Source organism: Scleropages formosus, chromosome 18 (genome assembly GCF_900964775.1).
Source record: "Scleropages formosus chromosome 18, fSclFor1.1, whole genome shotgun sequence".
In the NCBI taxonomy this organism is placed as follows: domain Eukaryota; kingdom Metazoa; phylum Chordata; class Actinopteri; order Osteoglossiformes; family Osteoglossidae; genus Scleropages; species Scleropages formosus.
Window position 1 is genome coordinate 16,763,631 of NC_041823.1, and position 14,953 is coordinate 16,778,583.

Genomic DNA, 14,953 nt, shown 5'->3' on the forward strand with positions numbered 1-14,953 from the left:
AGGTTGTTTATGATCTCATGATGTGGAAGGAAGGATTTGTGTAGTTCTGGTGTCCTGTTAACGTCACTAGTGCGCGTGTGATGGGAAACGAGAACTCGCGAACTCCACAGACTGAGCCGGATTCAAACTAGACATGCCCGATCCCAGAGCCCAGGCGACGTGAGGCACCAGCGCTACCCGCTGCGCCGGCCTGCTGAAATGATTGCGAAAGAACACGAAGCGCGTTCGCGCAGAGAAAGGGGGAGGGCAGCGCGCCACTACGCGAGTGCGTGCGTATTTTGAGCGTCTTCCGGCTCTTTCAGCGGTGTGTAATGGCAGCTTCCCGTGCGTCCGGCTCAACGGCACTTCAGGACAAGCACGGAGCCGTTCCCGCCTCTCTGTGAACTTACTTTGGAACTATAATATATAGTCTTAATGCAGCTCCCTTCACTTTACCAGGGTAATTCGCTGCCGCTGATGTTTGTGTGTTCGGATTCCTGAAAAGAGATCCACGACGATCATGCCACCATGGCTCGCGCTGAAGAAGTGACCGTCGCCACTGTGCTACAGTAGTACTGGGGGGCTGTGTGTGGCATGGATTTCGTTACGGAAGCAGCGAATTCATAAACGCTCCTTAAGCGACGGTGGTTTATGCCGCGTGTTTTCTGCGACGAGAAGGATTCGCTCAAGTTGGATAGGAAACCGCGAGGAACCTCGGAGGAGAAATAAATCCGGCGCTTCTGCCCGCCGCTTTCCAGAGGAATCTGTACGGAGAACACGAGCCAGCGGTGCGTGGAACGACGTCGTCGAGCGCGCACGTCTTCGGCCACGGCGCGGCTTTATCTCCGTCCGTCAGATCGTAGCCTTATCTTACGCTTATTCTTTGTTCTTTATGTTGTGAGGTACAGCAGGCATGTGGACCCAGGACGGTCGCCCCGAGGAGGTGCAGGCGCGGGACGGGGGGTCGCGTTCCTCCCAGGAGGACCCCTCCACGTGCCCGGCGTCTCCTGCCGCCCCCGTGTCCTTCGGGGATTGCGGCGCGTGCGGAGCTGCTCTGAGGCCCGAGACGAGCCCCCAGCTTCTGCCCTGCTTACATTCGCTGTGCAGAGCGTGCACGTTCCCGCCGGCGTGCCCCGCCGCCGGTGAGGGCACGAGAGGTACGCGCGCGCGCGCTCGCCCGCAGTCTGACGAGTCCGTGGAACTGCCACGTACTTCGAAGAGACTACATGATCATGTAAAGCAGTTGCGTTGTCCAGTTTGCTTTACATAACATTATACATGGCTGACATGATCATGACCACGATCGACTCGAGCGTTCGCTAACCCACGTAACCGATATTCGGAACTCCTTTGCCCAACCAAGGCAACTTACAATGTTAGATAATAAACTTTACAACGATTCTGCCCCCTACATTACACCAGGGGTGACGGAGGGTATTCTTACGTTATCAGTTCTGGGTAAATACCTTTATATATCGAGGGTACTGCGAACGAGCGTTCGAACCAGAAACCGGAAAAAGCAACACGACGTCTCACCTCGTTGGAAGCACACAGTCGACACACTATATTATTATATTATAATAATAATCTAGTGAAATGTCACAAGTTTTAGTGGACCTGCCTTTTCTCCTCTCAGTCTAGTAAGTTCTAGCCATAATCAAATTATTACACATCCAGCACAAGAAGTGTACATTTATTACTTAAGCATAGCAACTAAGGTCCCACAGAATGGGTACTGATATTACTGATATTAAGTTTTTATATTTTGTAACTGTCTGTTCAGGACTTGCCTGCCCTAAGCTTAGACAATACAGGCAGGTCACTTTTGGTCCACCATGGATCCCCAGAATGCGGCAGTTTCAGAAATTCTGTTGCTCTGTTGTTGAGGTGATGTAACGGATCATGTTTACTACTTGTATTACTCCATTATGCTGTTATTACCACGTATTACTTGGTTTCATAAAACATTAAGCTGCAGAAAAGCAACCTGTTGTGATACAGCGGAGTGGCAACTTGCACAAGGATTCGGGGATTGACATAGTGCATAAAGACAAAAATCATGTATTACCATATAAACCTTATGGGATGTGACACCATAACCCACTGTACAGTTCAGCACATAACAGGAAAATATGACTTTCTGTCACTGAGGTGCTCAGATATCTTGGGTATCGCGGGGTACCAGGAGTCTCTACAGGAGGGCTAATGTAGCTCACTAGCTTTAATCTGACATGCAGTGTGTTACACAATTTTTTTTCATATTTATCCAGTTAAAAGACAGAGAAAAATTTAAAAAAAAAAATGCACACAAAATGCCACTGCACCTTTCATGCTTTTTTTTAAGTCACACATTGCCGTACGTGATCGAAGAATCAAACACCGTTTGGGTAATACAAATGACGGCGCTCCAGAGATCATAAAATACGGTTAACGTGCCTGTATCCATAAACTGATCTCTCCGTTTCCCTAGAATGTCCGCTGTGTAAACGGTCATATGCTCTGCTGGAGGTCACGGATAACCCTTTTCTCAAGTATTCTGCATCTTCTTCGGGTACTCAGGAAGTCAGTAAGGTAAGCTTTTACAGAGTTCACCTCCTCTTCAGAATCCCGACGGCGTTGCCAAGTAATCAGTTTTCCCTGAAATGCTATCAAACACGGTTATAATCTTCCCGACTGAAAAACTAGAACTAAAAACACCAGAACTAATTTAGTTTGTTCATGTAAGAAAAACATTGAATAATTAAAAAATGCAATTAATTCGGGGGGTGCGTTGGCGCAATGGGTTGGACCAGGTCCTGCTCTCCAGTAGGTCTGGGGTTCGAGTCCCACTTGGGGTGCCTTGTGGTGGACTGGCGTCCCGTCCAGGGTGTGTCCACTCCCCCTCCGGCCTTACGCCCTGTGTTGCCGGGTAGGCTCCGGTTCCCCGCGACCCCGTATGGCACAAGTGGTTCCGAAAATATGTGTGTGTGTGTGTGTGTGCATGCAATTAATTAGTTCTTTCTCTCTCTGCTTCTCTCAGTGTTCCGGGTGTGAGGAGTTTGCAATCAGCGGCTGGTGTGTGCAGTGCGGAGAAGCTCTCTGCTCAGTCTGTGTGTCTGCGCATCAGAGAGTGAGGGTCACGCGAGATCACACTGTCCTGCCCCAGAAGCTTCCCACAAGTATGGCATGACACTACACCTAATTACCCAAATATTACTGGATGGAAATTTGTGTCAAGATCAAACATATTGCATTATGGTATATAAATGATTGTCTCAGTAGCTTCACCAGTATATTAGTAAGCATATGTTGCATCTAGCATTAGTAATACTACCGAATCATTAATGCTGAATTGTGGATCTGGAGAACATGACTTTCTTTATTCATTCATTTATTTGACACTTTTCTCCAAAGAGACAACATTTGATTTGTATACTAAGTTCCTTACAATTATTTACCCATTTGCATGTTTGCATTTATTCATTTAGCTGATGCTTTTCTCCAAAGTAACTTACAGTGCTCTCTCTATGGAACCATTTATCCTATGGGGAAAAGGGGGTTAGATTTCTGCAGGACCCTGTCTACTATACACCTCTATTGTATTGTGCATTTTATAAATGTATTTTATACACTGTTTTGTTGGTAATAGTACAATGGTACATTGCCTCATCACAAACCACAGATGTAATTTTTGCTCTTTCTGGTGCCAATTCACACACAGCTCTACAAATATTTTCTGTCTTTTGGCGGAATGACCAGATTGTGGATTCATTAACACCGAATTCACGGCCTATGGGTGCTACATCCTAGAACAAAGTTTATCTAACACCCATGTATTATCAATGAGGCTCATCACAGCCTTTTTTCGCTTTTGCACACTTGCCAGCATACCTTTCATATGCTTGGATGCCATTATTAATTTTAAAAAAAAAAAGCAAAAAACAGCATAAAACTGCGAAAAAGTGGATTACAAGATTCTTGTGTGAAAGAAAATTCTCTCCACTCAAACCTAGACGACTACAGGACAATTAAGCTTACTTGCCAGACAATGTGCAGAAAGAAGACGCGAGAAAAAGACACTAAACAGGAAAAGACCCGGGACAGATATGTCTTTTCGGAAGCGACGGTACCGACGGGAGAGCCCCAGTCATCTTGGTGTCTCCCCAATCAGTCCTTGCTGCCTTCCTTTATGTGCAAAGCTCATACGTAATTTCTTTCACGGCACAAAAACAGGCGTATTAGTGACTTTCACCTTCTTGGTTCTCTGAACTTTCTTTTTTATTGGTTTCTGCTCTTTTCGTGGAAGCAGAAGCAGCTAACACCCCACCTCTTGCTGACCTTATTTCAAATCATATCTTACACATAGAGGCACCACCTCGCCCTGCACGTGTTTGGTTACTTCTGGGTGTCACAATAAGCTTGTTTGTTAGTACTTGTCCTACTTAGTTAAGTCACAACCCATTCTAAGCGTACATTTTAATTTTTAAACGTATAATTATCAACGCATACGTTAAGGTCATGTTTAGATCAAATTTAATGTCACACAAACACACGTGTTGACACAAGAACCGCGAGAACAAGGAAGCAGCCTCTCCTTGCTGGAGCCATGTGCGATGCTGCGTGGTAAGCGTCTCAAAATTTTTTGCATGCTGTGCCTGGCTGTGGATAGCCGTGAGGTGTCCGAGAATAGTGAAAAATCGATACAAGGATACACAAGGATAGCGAGGACAGACTGTACCTTGTTCATGAGTAACACTAAAGGAAGTTGGATTTGAACCTTGGTCATTCGATTTCAAGGTGATGGCTCTGACCACTTTGCCACCTGCTACCCCGTTGTTGTGACTTTGGTAACATCTATACCTCCTTTTTACCAGACACTACCCCAACGTTGTTTTGCCGCACTCACAAAGAGGAGCCAGTGAAGCTCTTCTGTAAATCGTGCAATCAGCTGACATGTCGGGATTGTCAGCTGACTTTTCACAGAAACCACAGGTACAGTAAAATCTGTGCTCTACATAAAAGTCAATCTTTCGTCATTCTAAAACATATGATGCCTTTTGAAATCAGAGTGTTGCCAAACAGCTGAGAAAATTTATTAGTGTTGTAATGAACTCCTTGTGTGTTGTAGAAACTGCTCCATTTTTCTCACACCTCTGCTACTGTTTTAAGTTACCAGTTCCTCCATGAGGCCCTGACAAGTCAAAGGGAGCAGATTGAGTCTCTGTTGGCAAGACTGAGACAGCAGAAAAACATGGTGAAAGAGAGTCTCCTGGACTTGAATGGAAGGTATCAAGAATGTACCACCCTGAGCACATCTGTGTTTGTGTCCGTTCATCTGTGTGTATTCAGGGTAAAACCTAGTTGGTTACTTTTAAGCAACTGGCTAGAAAACAATCTCACAAACTGACTAGCAAATCTTTAGTCACCTTTGTGACAGTCCTGATGTGTATGTTTTGCTTAATTAGTATTTCAGACAAATATGTTGTAAGTCCACCATCATCGTTATACTAGTGGCCTTGATTAATTATATATTACAAAGGTTGGTGTATAGAAATCACAGTCACTTGCAACCTTTCTTTCAGGTTACTGGACTTGACAGTTATGAAATCCAGGCTAAAGGATGAGCTGCAGGAAACCTTGGTTCGCATGCGCTATGTGTTGATGAAGAGATCGGTGAAGTTGTTCAAGGATGTGCAGGTATCCATATATAATCATCAAAAAGGCTCCAGTGAATCTATTATTACTTTACTACTTTCCCCTGTATAGCCCTGGTTATTTTGGTTGTCTAGTAGCATATAGTTGTTGGGTGAGAGGACCAACACTGTAAGTATAAGTGGTGTGTGACGCTCAGTGTGAGCTTTGTATCCTGTCGTTCACTAGGACCTGTGTGGGAGAGAGGCAGAGCGAGTCACTGAGAGGCAGGCCATTCTTAGAAGGCTTCGGGAACGGCAGGAGCACGTCTTGTCCTTCACAGAGAAAGCACTAGCCACAGGCAACCACTTTGCTTTACTTTCCAGCAAAAGACAGGTAATAACGATCACGGGAGCAGTTTTGATGGATCTGACTTACAGCCAGATGGTGGGGATCCTTACTGGCTATCCTGTTTTCTTCTCTTTTTTTTTATCCCTCTGATCACAGATTCAGTTTCAGCTAGAGGACATTTTATCCCAGAATGTTTTCCCTGCAGCATCTGTGATGGACCTGAAATTCCACTTTGACCAGGACCTCTGTAATCGTATCACCAGATTTGGTACTGCATCATGTGATTTCAGAGAAAGATCTTTGTTAGCTGTTACACAGCCTATCAAATGCTGTATATATAAATTTTCCATACCTTATTGTTGCTGTTAGTGATCCTGTTTTTTCTGTTCTTGTCTTTTTCCCTTCATTTTCCTCAGGAAAAATCATTACTGAAGAAGTCCCCTTTGCTCGCTCAGATGCTCATATCAATCCAAACCAGACTCTGGATCGGCCATTCCAAACTCAGGGTCACAATGTCTCCAAACCCCTTGGTTCCCGTAATTACACCTCCATTTCTGTTGCTTTCCCTCCCTCTCCAACCCAGTGTCAAGCTGATCCTTCTCAGATTACACCCATTTCAGTCTGCTCTGTCCCCACTTCCTTCCAGCAGCCTCCCTTTACTTCCTCTTATGCCAATGTCACATTTCATCCATCCTCTGCTCTTCCAGCCACTCCTCATTTTATCCAGTCTTCTCCATCTAGCCATGTTTCTCCTGGACCTCCGTTGCGTTCTTTCCAATACCACACTCGTCCGTACCGAGCAAAAAACTGTAAGACCTGGTCTTTTCACAACTATCAACCAAAAAAGCCCAGACTGGCTCTTCGCCCAGTTTGCCCTGTCTTACCTGATGGCCTTCAGTTTGTTGAGTCTCAACCTTCTGCTGCCTCCCCACTAATTATTCTGAAGTCTGTCTCCTCTCCAGTCAGGCTCTACCCCGTCACCCCACCTCCCATTGTCATTGCATTAGATCCTCCCACCACCAGTATCTTGGATGGAAACACAGAAACTATTACCACATGCGCAGTTCAAGCCATTACGCAGACTCTCTCTACTCAGGTCCACAACGCAGTCCCAACTGAACCTTGGCACTTGGACCTGGCTATAGAATCAGTCAAGTCCTTGAGTGACATTTCACTCAGGCGAGAAGAACAACCTTTAAAGAGCCCATCAGGTTTCCTTCCTGTGAAAGCTCTAGCAGATTCTCCATGTGAAAGGGCTGCTGCTGCTGGCTGTGGGAGGAAACTGGACAGGGACAGACAAACCCATGCTGCAGAGAATGAACCCACCTCAACTGTAACAGAGACTGAGAATGTCTTTCCGGCTGAGGTCCCTGACACAGAGGCTATTGTTCCTGAAAGGCTGCAAGTCCAAGAACATGTCACTATGTCAGCTAATGGAGCCGTATCTACCATAGGTCCCACAATGGTATGTTGAAGTTATATAGTTATATATTGAGTCTTTCCATACTTTAGCACATGGATTATTGGTGGATATGAACAATACCATCTCTGCTTCTGCTAAAATTCAAGACATTTACTCAGTATTTGATTTAAAACATCATGGAATTTTTGCATGTGAATGCCATACAAGTGTACGTATTTAATATGTAATAGACACCAGTACCTGTGCATGACTGAGTTTGGGGAAATTGAGCTGAAAAGGACTGCTGGTTGGTTTTTCTGTTGATGTGGTGTCATTGCTCCATCATTTGCCCTGTTCATAGCAGTCATTAGCATTTAAGCTTCCGTTTCACACACTTTTCATCTACCTGTTTAAAATTGTCTCCTTTTTGTCATTCAGCAGAGAGCACAGAGTCAGCCCTGCACTGAACAGGATTCTATTTCTCAGACAGACTCAAATGATCCCCATGATATTACAACTAGAAACACTGACTCGAAGAAATCAAATGAGAAAGAATTGCCCCATGATGGTCTGCCTGTTCTCGTGGCCGGTCAAACACCAGAAGCCAAGACCACTAAAATGCCAATAAGTATTGAAAAATTGCTGGAAAGACCAGAGAACACCACCTCTCAAGTCTCCTCTGATGAAGATGAAAAAAGAAGTAAGCGCTTTTGTTTGTCCCTGTTTATAATCAGCAGAACGTTTACAGTGGTGCTTGAAAGTTTGTGAACCCTTTAGAATTTTCTCCCTCTGCATAAATATGACCTAAAACATAGTAAGATGTTCACACAAGTCCTAAAATGAGATAAAGAGAACCCAGTTAAACAAATGAGAGCAAAACGTTATACTTTCATTTATTTACATGGTAACTAGGTGTATGTATTCACAAAGTGTATTCCCACACCCTTGTGCTGTCTGCCACAGAGACATTAAAATACTTTCCTACAACAGACTACTTATTTAGTGTAGCAGTATTTTTCTTTTTATTGTATTTTTAATTGACTCACCACTGTCTTTCGCTCTGTAAAGCATGCAAATACTGTATAGGCAACTCTATGCGTTTCCTGATTTCCGTTTCCTGCTTCCTTCCATTGAAAATATCAATCAATCAACCCTGATTAAGGCATTTTTAGACAAGGCTTTATATTAACCACAAATCTATTTCATATAAAGGTAGTAATCTTTATTAAATATCGTAATCTTTATTAAATCCTAAATTAATGTGTTAAGTGCCTTTTTTCATGACTGTTGTATTTTCCCTTATTTTGACTTCAGGCCATGGTAAATCTAAAGATGGATTTTTGTCTTTCTGTTTCAGGTGTTTATAAGCCAAGCATGAGTGTTTCCAGGTACTTTTGGACTAGCAGTTGTATTTGATTGGCAACACCTGATGATTTCATTATTTGGCCCAAATTCTTAATGTATATGATCATCTCAATGTAGCCTTTGACATTTTACAGCACTGAGGGAGCTTCCTTCAACGGGAACATGTTTCCTCGGGTGTCTGTGCTGCAGCTGCCAATTTCACTGCCGACCCCTGGTCAGCCACTTCCCCAGTTTCGCCTCCTCCCAGGGTCCACCAAGCACAAAGTCTTCCTTGAAGTTATTGATGGGGATCATCAGGTAAGCACTGCTGTGAAGACTTACGGGTCAAGAACACAAAGATGTATGCGTCTTTTATCTATTTTCAATGAATTACTTTTAGTGAGTGAAAACCAAAAGAGCCTATATTAAAGCATAATGTATCACTGAAAAAGTGTGATAAAGTATTTTGAAGGTGCAGTAAGCAACTCTATCTACGCAGCAAAAAATACACACAGACAGTCTCAAGCCGCTTGTCCCAAACAGGGTCGCGGCGAGCCGGAACCTAACCCAACAACACAGGGCGTAGGGCTGGAGGGGGAGGGAACACACCTAGGACGGGAAGCCAGTCTGCCGCAAGGCACCCCAAGCAGGACTCGAACCCCAGACCCACCACAGCAGGGCCCACCCAAGCCCACTGTGCCACTGTGCCCCCCCAGCAAAAAAAAAAATGCATCTCAGTTAAACATTTCTGTTGTATGCCTTTATCAGCACAAGACGATAGATTTCCTTGAGGCTTTTGCATAACAAGTACAAGTGTCCAGAAAGGGTAGGAAAAATCTATTATTTAATTAACATCCCTAAAAGAGCATTCTTTTACAAAGATTCCTTTTATTCTCACTGCTCTGTAATAATTAAAATGCAAATTTAAACACTTTGGGGGCTTCAATATGCCTGGTTCCAATTTAGGTTATTTATGGCACATCTGAATTTAAATGTTTTCAAAATGGTCTTCAGAAATACAGTAGTACTCTGTTATAAAAGCGCTGTGTGATTTTCCTGTATCTGTTTGTGTCTGTTGCTTACCTCCTATTTCCTTTAAAGCTAAAGTGTTGTCATTCCACCAACCTTGGTTTACAAACAGCCAGTCATCATAGTCTGCAAAGAAGGGACTTGCCACTCGCCTCTAAAATCGGTCTAAAGCGAGTCCAGTTGTGCTATAGTGTTTTGCCCAGCCCCTTCCGTCAGTGCTCATCCTGGCAAGTAGACCTGTCACCAGTTTGTAACCATAGAACAATAGAATAGAATCCATCACTCCTTGTTAGTGGGCACTTCCTGACTTTGTTTTCCCACTGCTGCATCACCTTCAGCCTCATCACCCTTGTCCTCACTACTTTGAGCCCCCTAACTGCCAGTCAACCTGCACTAGCTGTTTTTCTGTGTTACTGGAGTTATTTTTCTCTCCTTTTTCCTTCCCCCTTCCTCTACAGTCTGCATCAGTGAACTCCACTGAGCCAAATCTCTCAGGCACGTCTCAGCCGCTAGACTTGCCTGTGTCCCATCGGGTCACGAGAACAAACTGTGCGGTCTGTCGGACCCCCGGGCAGTTGCAGCTGTGTGCGCGTTGTGGGAGGGGTTTTCACAGGGACTGCCATATCCCACCACTCAGTTCCACCAGTTGGTAAGCGCTCCACACACTGCTGCTCTCCCTGCACCATTTGCTGTTCTCCATCCCCCTTTGATCCATGATATTGAAATTTTTGTGACTTTTCTGTCTGCTGATAGCAGTGAGTGGAAGTGCTTGTTATGTCAGGACCTTTCTGAGGATGAAGACCCATACAGCACTGAGAGAGAGAGAAGGCCTTCCCTAAGCTTACCTGATCAGAAAGTAAGTATGAAATTTATGTTTTTTCCAAAGTTACGTTTGGGATTTTTCATAGAAACTGAACACAACAATATAACTCCCCTCCAAACCTAGAAGACCTGCCCCTCCCAACCCTTAAACTTTAACATACTTCAGTAAAAACATTATATGACAAAAGAACACATATGAAAAAACTTTACAGATTACAGGGTTTAACATACATTCTAGACAACACTGCATTCTATTCAGGATTTCCAGAAAGAGTAAAAATGATTGACAAGACTTGTGAAAATGGGGGAAGAAAGTGAACTTAATTTTTTTTACTTTGATCCAGAGGGAAAACAAGGGATATTGGGAGATCTCCAAACAACAGATATTCTTTGCTTCTCTATAGTAAAAGCAAAGGCAACAATGTTACACTGCTTAGCTGAGAAAGTGCTTAGTAGAGAAAGGTTTTCAGGAAATCCAAAAATTAATATTATTAGACATGGTTGTATATCAGTATGGATTGCTTTTGATAGTACTCCAGACACAAAATTCCAAGAGTTACTATGTTAATGACAAGACCAAAACCAAACCATATAAGATCAGTTGGGAATGAGTTGATGTATAGATAAATATCAGCTAACTTATGCTTACTGAGCTGATCTCCTTAAACTGGATTAGTCAAAACCAGATGCACAAGGCTGAAGTATTGATGCTATTAATGACTCATTCCCATCATTCCATTGTACATTCTGTACCAAGTTGAATCTCTAATTTATTTTTAGTCTCGCAAATATCATGCAATAAAATGTATCTGTACAGAAATGATGATGCTCTCTGATTCAGTGAGAAAATGTAGCGACTCTTTGCCAAAATAAATAAATTAGCCATAGCTGCTCTTTATTGCTGTATTGTTAAAGTCTTTATTACTGATGTCTTTCTGTTCTTTGATGACAGAAATGTGAGTACCTCTTACTGGCCTTAATGTGTAATCCACACAGCACTGTCCTTTTTCACACAGTTAAGGTATGTGTGTTCTTTATTCCTTACTTTTATAATAAAAGATTCATCACAGTATTTAAATAAGTGGCTGTGGAATTAACACAGCTGTTGTGTAATGTGAATGACATGTTGGTACCCATGTGAATCGAAAAAATCTCCCTTCTCTCTTCCAGCTCTCATCACATTATATTGACAGTAATCTAATTCGAGGGAGGTTATTAAGAAAACAGTCACCTTCCTACCGCACTCCTTCTGAATTTGTATCTGATATATGGGTGCTCTTGGACACTTTGTTAGAAATTTCAGAGGTATGAACACTTCCTGCTTATTAATTTTATCCATTTAATTCAGTTACATTTTAATTTATTCTACAAGTGCATGCATATTAACGACAGGTAAAGGACAGTGCCATAGCATATAGTCCTGTAATGGGTGATTTTTTTTCTTAAATAGTTTGTCTATAATTTTCAGGAAACCAAGATGGTTGCAAAGTTGCAAAGGTTCTTCCAGAAGGAGTTGAGCAAAACTTTTGGTAAGAGCCTCCACCCCTCCCTCCTGAAATGCCCTGTCAGCAGATTTGTGGGGAGTACGGATGATGAGGAAATGGAGGCATCCAGGAAGAGAGTGAAAAGCAAGGAGGAGTCAGTGCAGTTCAGTCCTGATGTGCCTGTGAAGAAACATTGCCAGGATGGTGGAAGTGGCACAGGCAGCAACAACTAAACTGGTGACATTAGTGTTGGACTATTTGAGACCAACATTTGACTGGACTCATGATGGAGAGGTTGTCACTTAAGATGCTGGGAAGGTCATAACACAACAGCAAGTGTTTATAACTGAATTGCACCAATAAAGAAAATCTGTAAATGGATAAAGAAATGATGTATACAGTACATAACCTGCATTGTAAATTGTAATCAATGTCCTTTATTATAAAATGTGATCCAAAAGAAGGGTCAAAACAATTTAGACAGGACCTTTTCTTGACTAATAACCTAATCTGAGCAAAATGGTTTTTATATCCTATATATCCTTTTATATCCTATCCTATATATATTTAAAGTTTCTATCTGATCATGTGGTGTCTTTGTTTCATGATTTATACTGTATTTTGGTACATTAATTGGAATGAGAATTTGATAGCAAAACATTGTAGAAAAATGTTTAAAAGTAATACAAATGCTTTTTGTAAATCAAGTATATTAAATACTTCTGGTGAAAAAGAGGTAAAATAAAAAGGAACAGTCATGTAACTTGTCAAAGCTGGCTCATAAAGCATTATCTCCACAGGGTAAGCTCTGTTAAGTTGAAGTCCACTTTTGGTGACCACTGGCGTAGTGGACAAATATTTTGAAATACGTTTACATTTACATCTGTTCATTTAGCAGATGCTTTTCTCCAAAGCGATGTACATCTCATAGAAATTACAATGTGTGCATTACATTAGCAGAAAGAGAGATTTAGATGCACGATTCTGAAGTACAGTTAGTTTCTTTCCACCATATGAACCAATGTACGTCACATGAGTAGCTGTATAAAACTTCATTTGAATATCAATGATTCCTTCCTACTAATTTTTATTATATATATATATATACATACATACACAGAACTGTGCAAAAGTCTTAGGCACTTAGATCACACACACATTGGCTGAAGCTGCTGGTCCTGAGCGGAGGTCACGGTGAGCTGGAGCCTAACCTGGCAACACAGGGTGTGGGGCTGGAGGGGGAGGAGGAGGAGGAGGAGGGGCACACCCAGGACGGGATGCCAGTCCATCACAAGGCACCCCAAGTGGGACTCGAACCCCTGACCTGCCCCACCAAGCAGTTGTTGACGATGCATGGTTACTAAGCTTTGTAGGAAGTTCATTAATAGCATTATTTTCAGAAGCATTCTGACTTGACAGCTTTTTCCCTCAAGTGCCTAAAACTTTTGCACAGTACTATATACATATAAACGTTTTTGTTGCATTACAGGAGTAGTTGCGTGAAGGTTTATCCATTAACAGGCATGATCTCAAGAGCTAGAGTGCATGAACATTTACATTGTACATATGTACACACAAACTGAGATGAACCTGTCGTGCAATGAATGATTCAACAGGGAACTCGAGTCCAGTGCCGTACTTGGCCTGCTCTGCCATGTCTACAGTCTAGAGTTCTGCTTGCAAAGTAATGCACAATTCGGCAGTATTACCCATGTATCCCACATTTACTAGGCATAGAGCAGTAAATGAAGGTATTTAGTATTACCGAGGTATTAAGTACTTAGAAATAAGCCAGAGTGAAATGAGCAGAGGAACCACATGGTTTAAACTGTGAAGTGCAGCAGTCACAGCTGAGGTAACAGAATGCACTTCTTTGCATTTATTCTGTAAATAAAGATTTTATCGGTCATATAGATGTCTGAAGCACAGGTGCGAAGCTATCAGGAAAATTTAAAGCTTGAAAATTTAGATCACGCAAAATAAACGTCAGTGTCCCAAGGTTATTTTCCAGCGCTGCCACGCGACGGCGCCAAATTAAACATCATCGGACAGTACTAAAATTTAAAAGAAAAAAAAAAGTGGTGTCGTACAAGGTCGCAATTTGTCAGCAAAGCATTCAGTTACAAATATGTGTGAGTAATTTACGGTTTCCTTGTTTTACTTATATTTCTCTCCAGGCGAAAGTGAAAACGCCTCAGCTTTTGCATTTGTTCCCGCTGTGGTGTGACGCGAGCTGTGACGTCACACAGCCCGTGTGTCACTACCACAGTGTGTATCCTCGCGCTGTGGACCAACCGCGCTGAAAAAGAAGGGTCACGGCTGCGGGTCGCCGAGTCACACTTTAACTACTGTGTGTCAAAAATCAGTCATTACTGTTTAATCCACGATCACATGATGAATGTCACGTTCGAAAAAAAATTATTTCGCTTTATTTAGGAAAAACATTCATTCATACCTCATGTATAAAAAAAAGCATAATACATACTTTTGTTAAAAGTGAATTATTATTGAGCACTTGTAAGGACAGGACCGACTAATAAAAAGGTACGTGCAGTCGCGCATCTTTTTTTTTATTCAGTAACTACAGACGGTTGGTTGTGACAGTTTAATGTTGTACAAAGTGTACTGTAACACTGTGCCAAAACAAGCCATGGGGGGGCATATCACATATTTCTGGGACTCTGTCTCTCATTTATTCATTTAACGGACGCTTTTCTCCAGATCTCCGAGGGCTACATTTCAGAGAACAACACAAAAGTGCACCAACCACTTACACTAACAGAAGAAGGAGAAATCTGGATGCACACCTGCGATTCTTGAGTGCTGTCAATTTTTCACATACCACCATAAACCAGTATACATGCATATAGTTTTTTTTCTCACAAATAACAGTATGATGTTCATCCAGCATAGGAGAGTGTGCAGAAGTGAA

The 14,953-nt window shown here is 42.5% G+C and overlaps 1 protein-coding gene across 3 annotated transcripts; it reads left to right on the forward strand.

The window, feature by feature from the left end:
* The first annotated feature begins 237 nt into the window (after positions 1–237).
* Positions 238–12,884, forward strand: trim33l (tripartite motif containing 33, like). 3 transcript variants are annotated; one of them, XM_029260126.1, is made up of 19 exons: positions 238–767; positions 888–1,136; positions 2,450–2,550; positions 2,999–3,137; positions 4,833–4,950; positions 5,128–5,244; positions 5,541–5,655; positions 5,839–5,985; positions 6,097–6,208; positions 6,357–7,405; positions 7,781–8,042; positions 8,700–8,730; positions 8,842–9,030; positions 9,309–9,332; positions 10,257–10,364; positions 10,469–10,571; positions 11,490–11,558; positions 11,708–11,842; positions 12,006–12,884. In XM_029260126.1, the coding sequence occupies exons 2-19, from the start codon at positions 893–895 to the stop codon at positions 12,252–12,254; spliced, it is 3,312 nt and encodes a 1,103-aa protein (XP_029115959.1). In that variant the 5' UTR covers positions 238–767; positions 888–892; the 3' UTR covers positions 12,255–12,884. The 3 variants fall into 3 exon arrangements, with proteins under 3 accessions (XP_029115959.1, XP_029115958.1, XP_029115957.1); XM_029260125.1 differs by lacking the exons at positions 238–767; positions 888–1,136; positions 2,450–2,550; ... (1 more) ...; positions 4,833–4,950; positions 9,309–9,332 and having other exon boundaries at positions 5,136–5,244; positions 7,784–8,042; positions 8,842–9,004; positions 10,174–10,364; positions 12,006–12,882; XM_029260124.1 differs by lacking the exons at positions 238–767; positions 888–1,136; positions 2,450–2,550; ... (1 more) ...; positions 4,833–4,950; positions 9,309–9,332 and having other exon boundaries at positions 5,136–5,244; positions 8,842–9,004; positions 10,174–10,364; positions 10,472–10,571; positions 12,006–12,881.
* Positions 12,885–14,953: the final 2,069 nt, after the last annotated feature.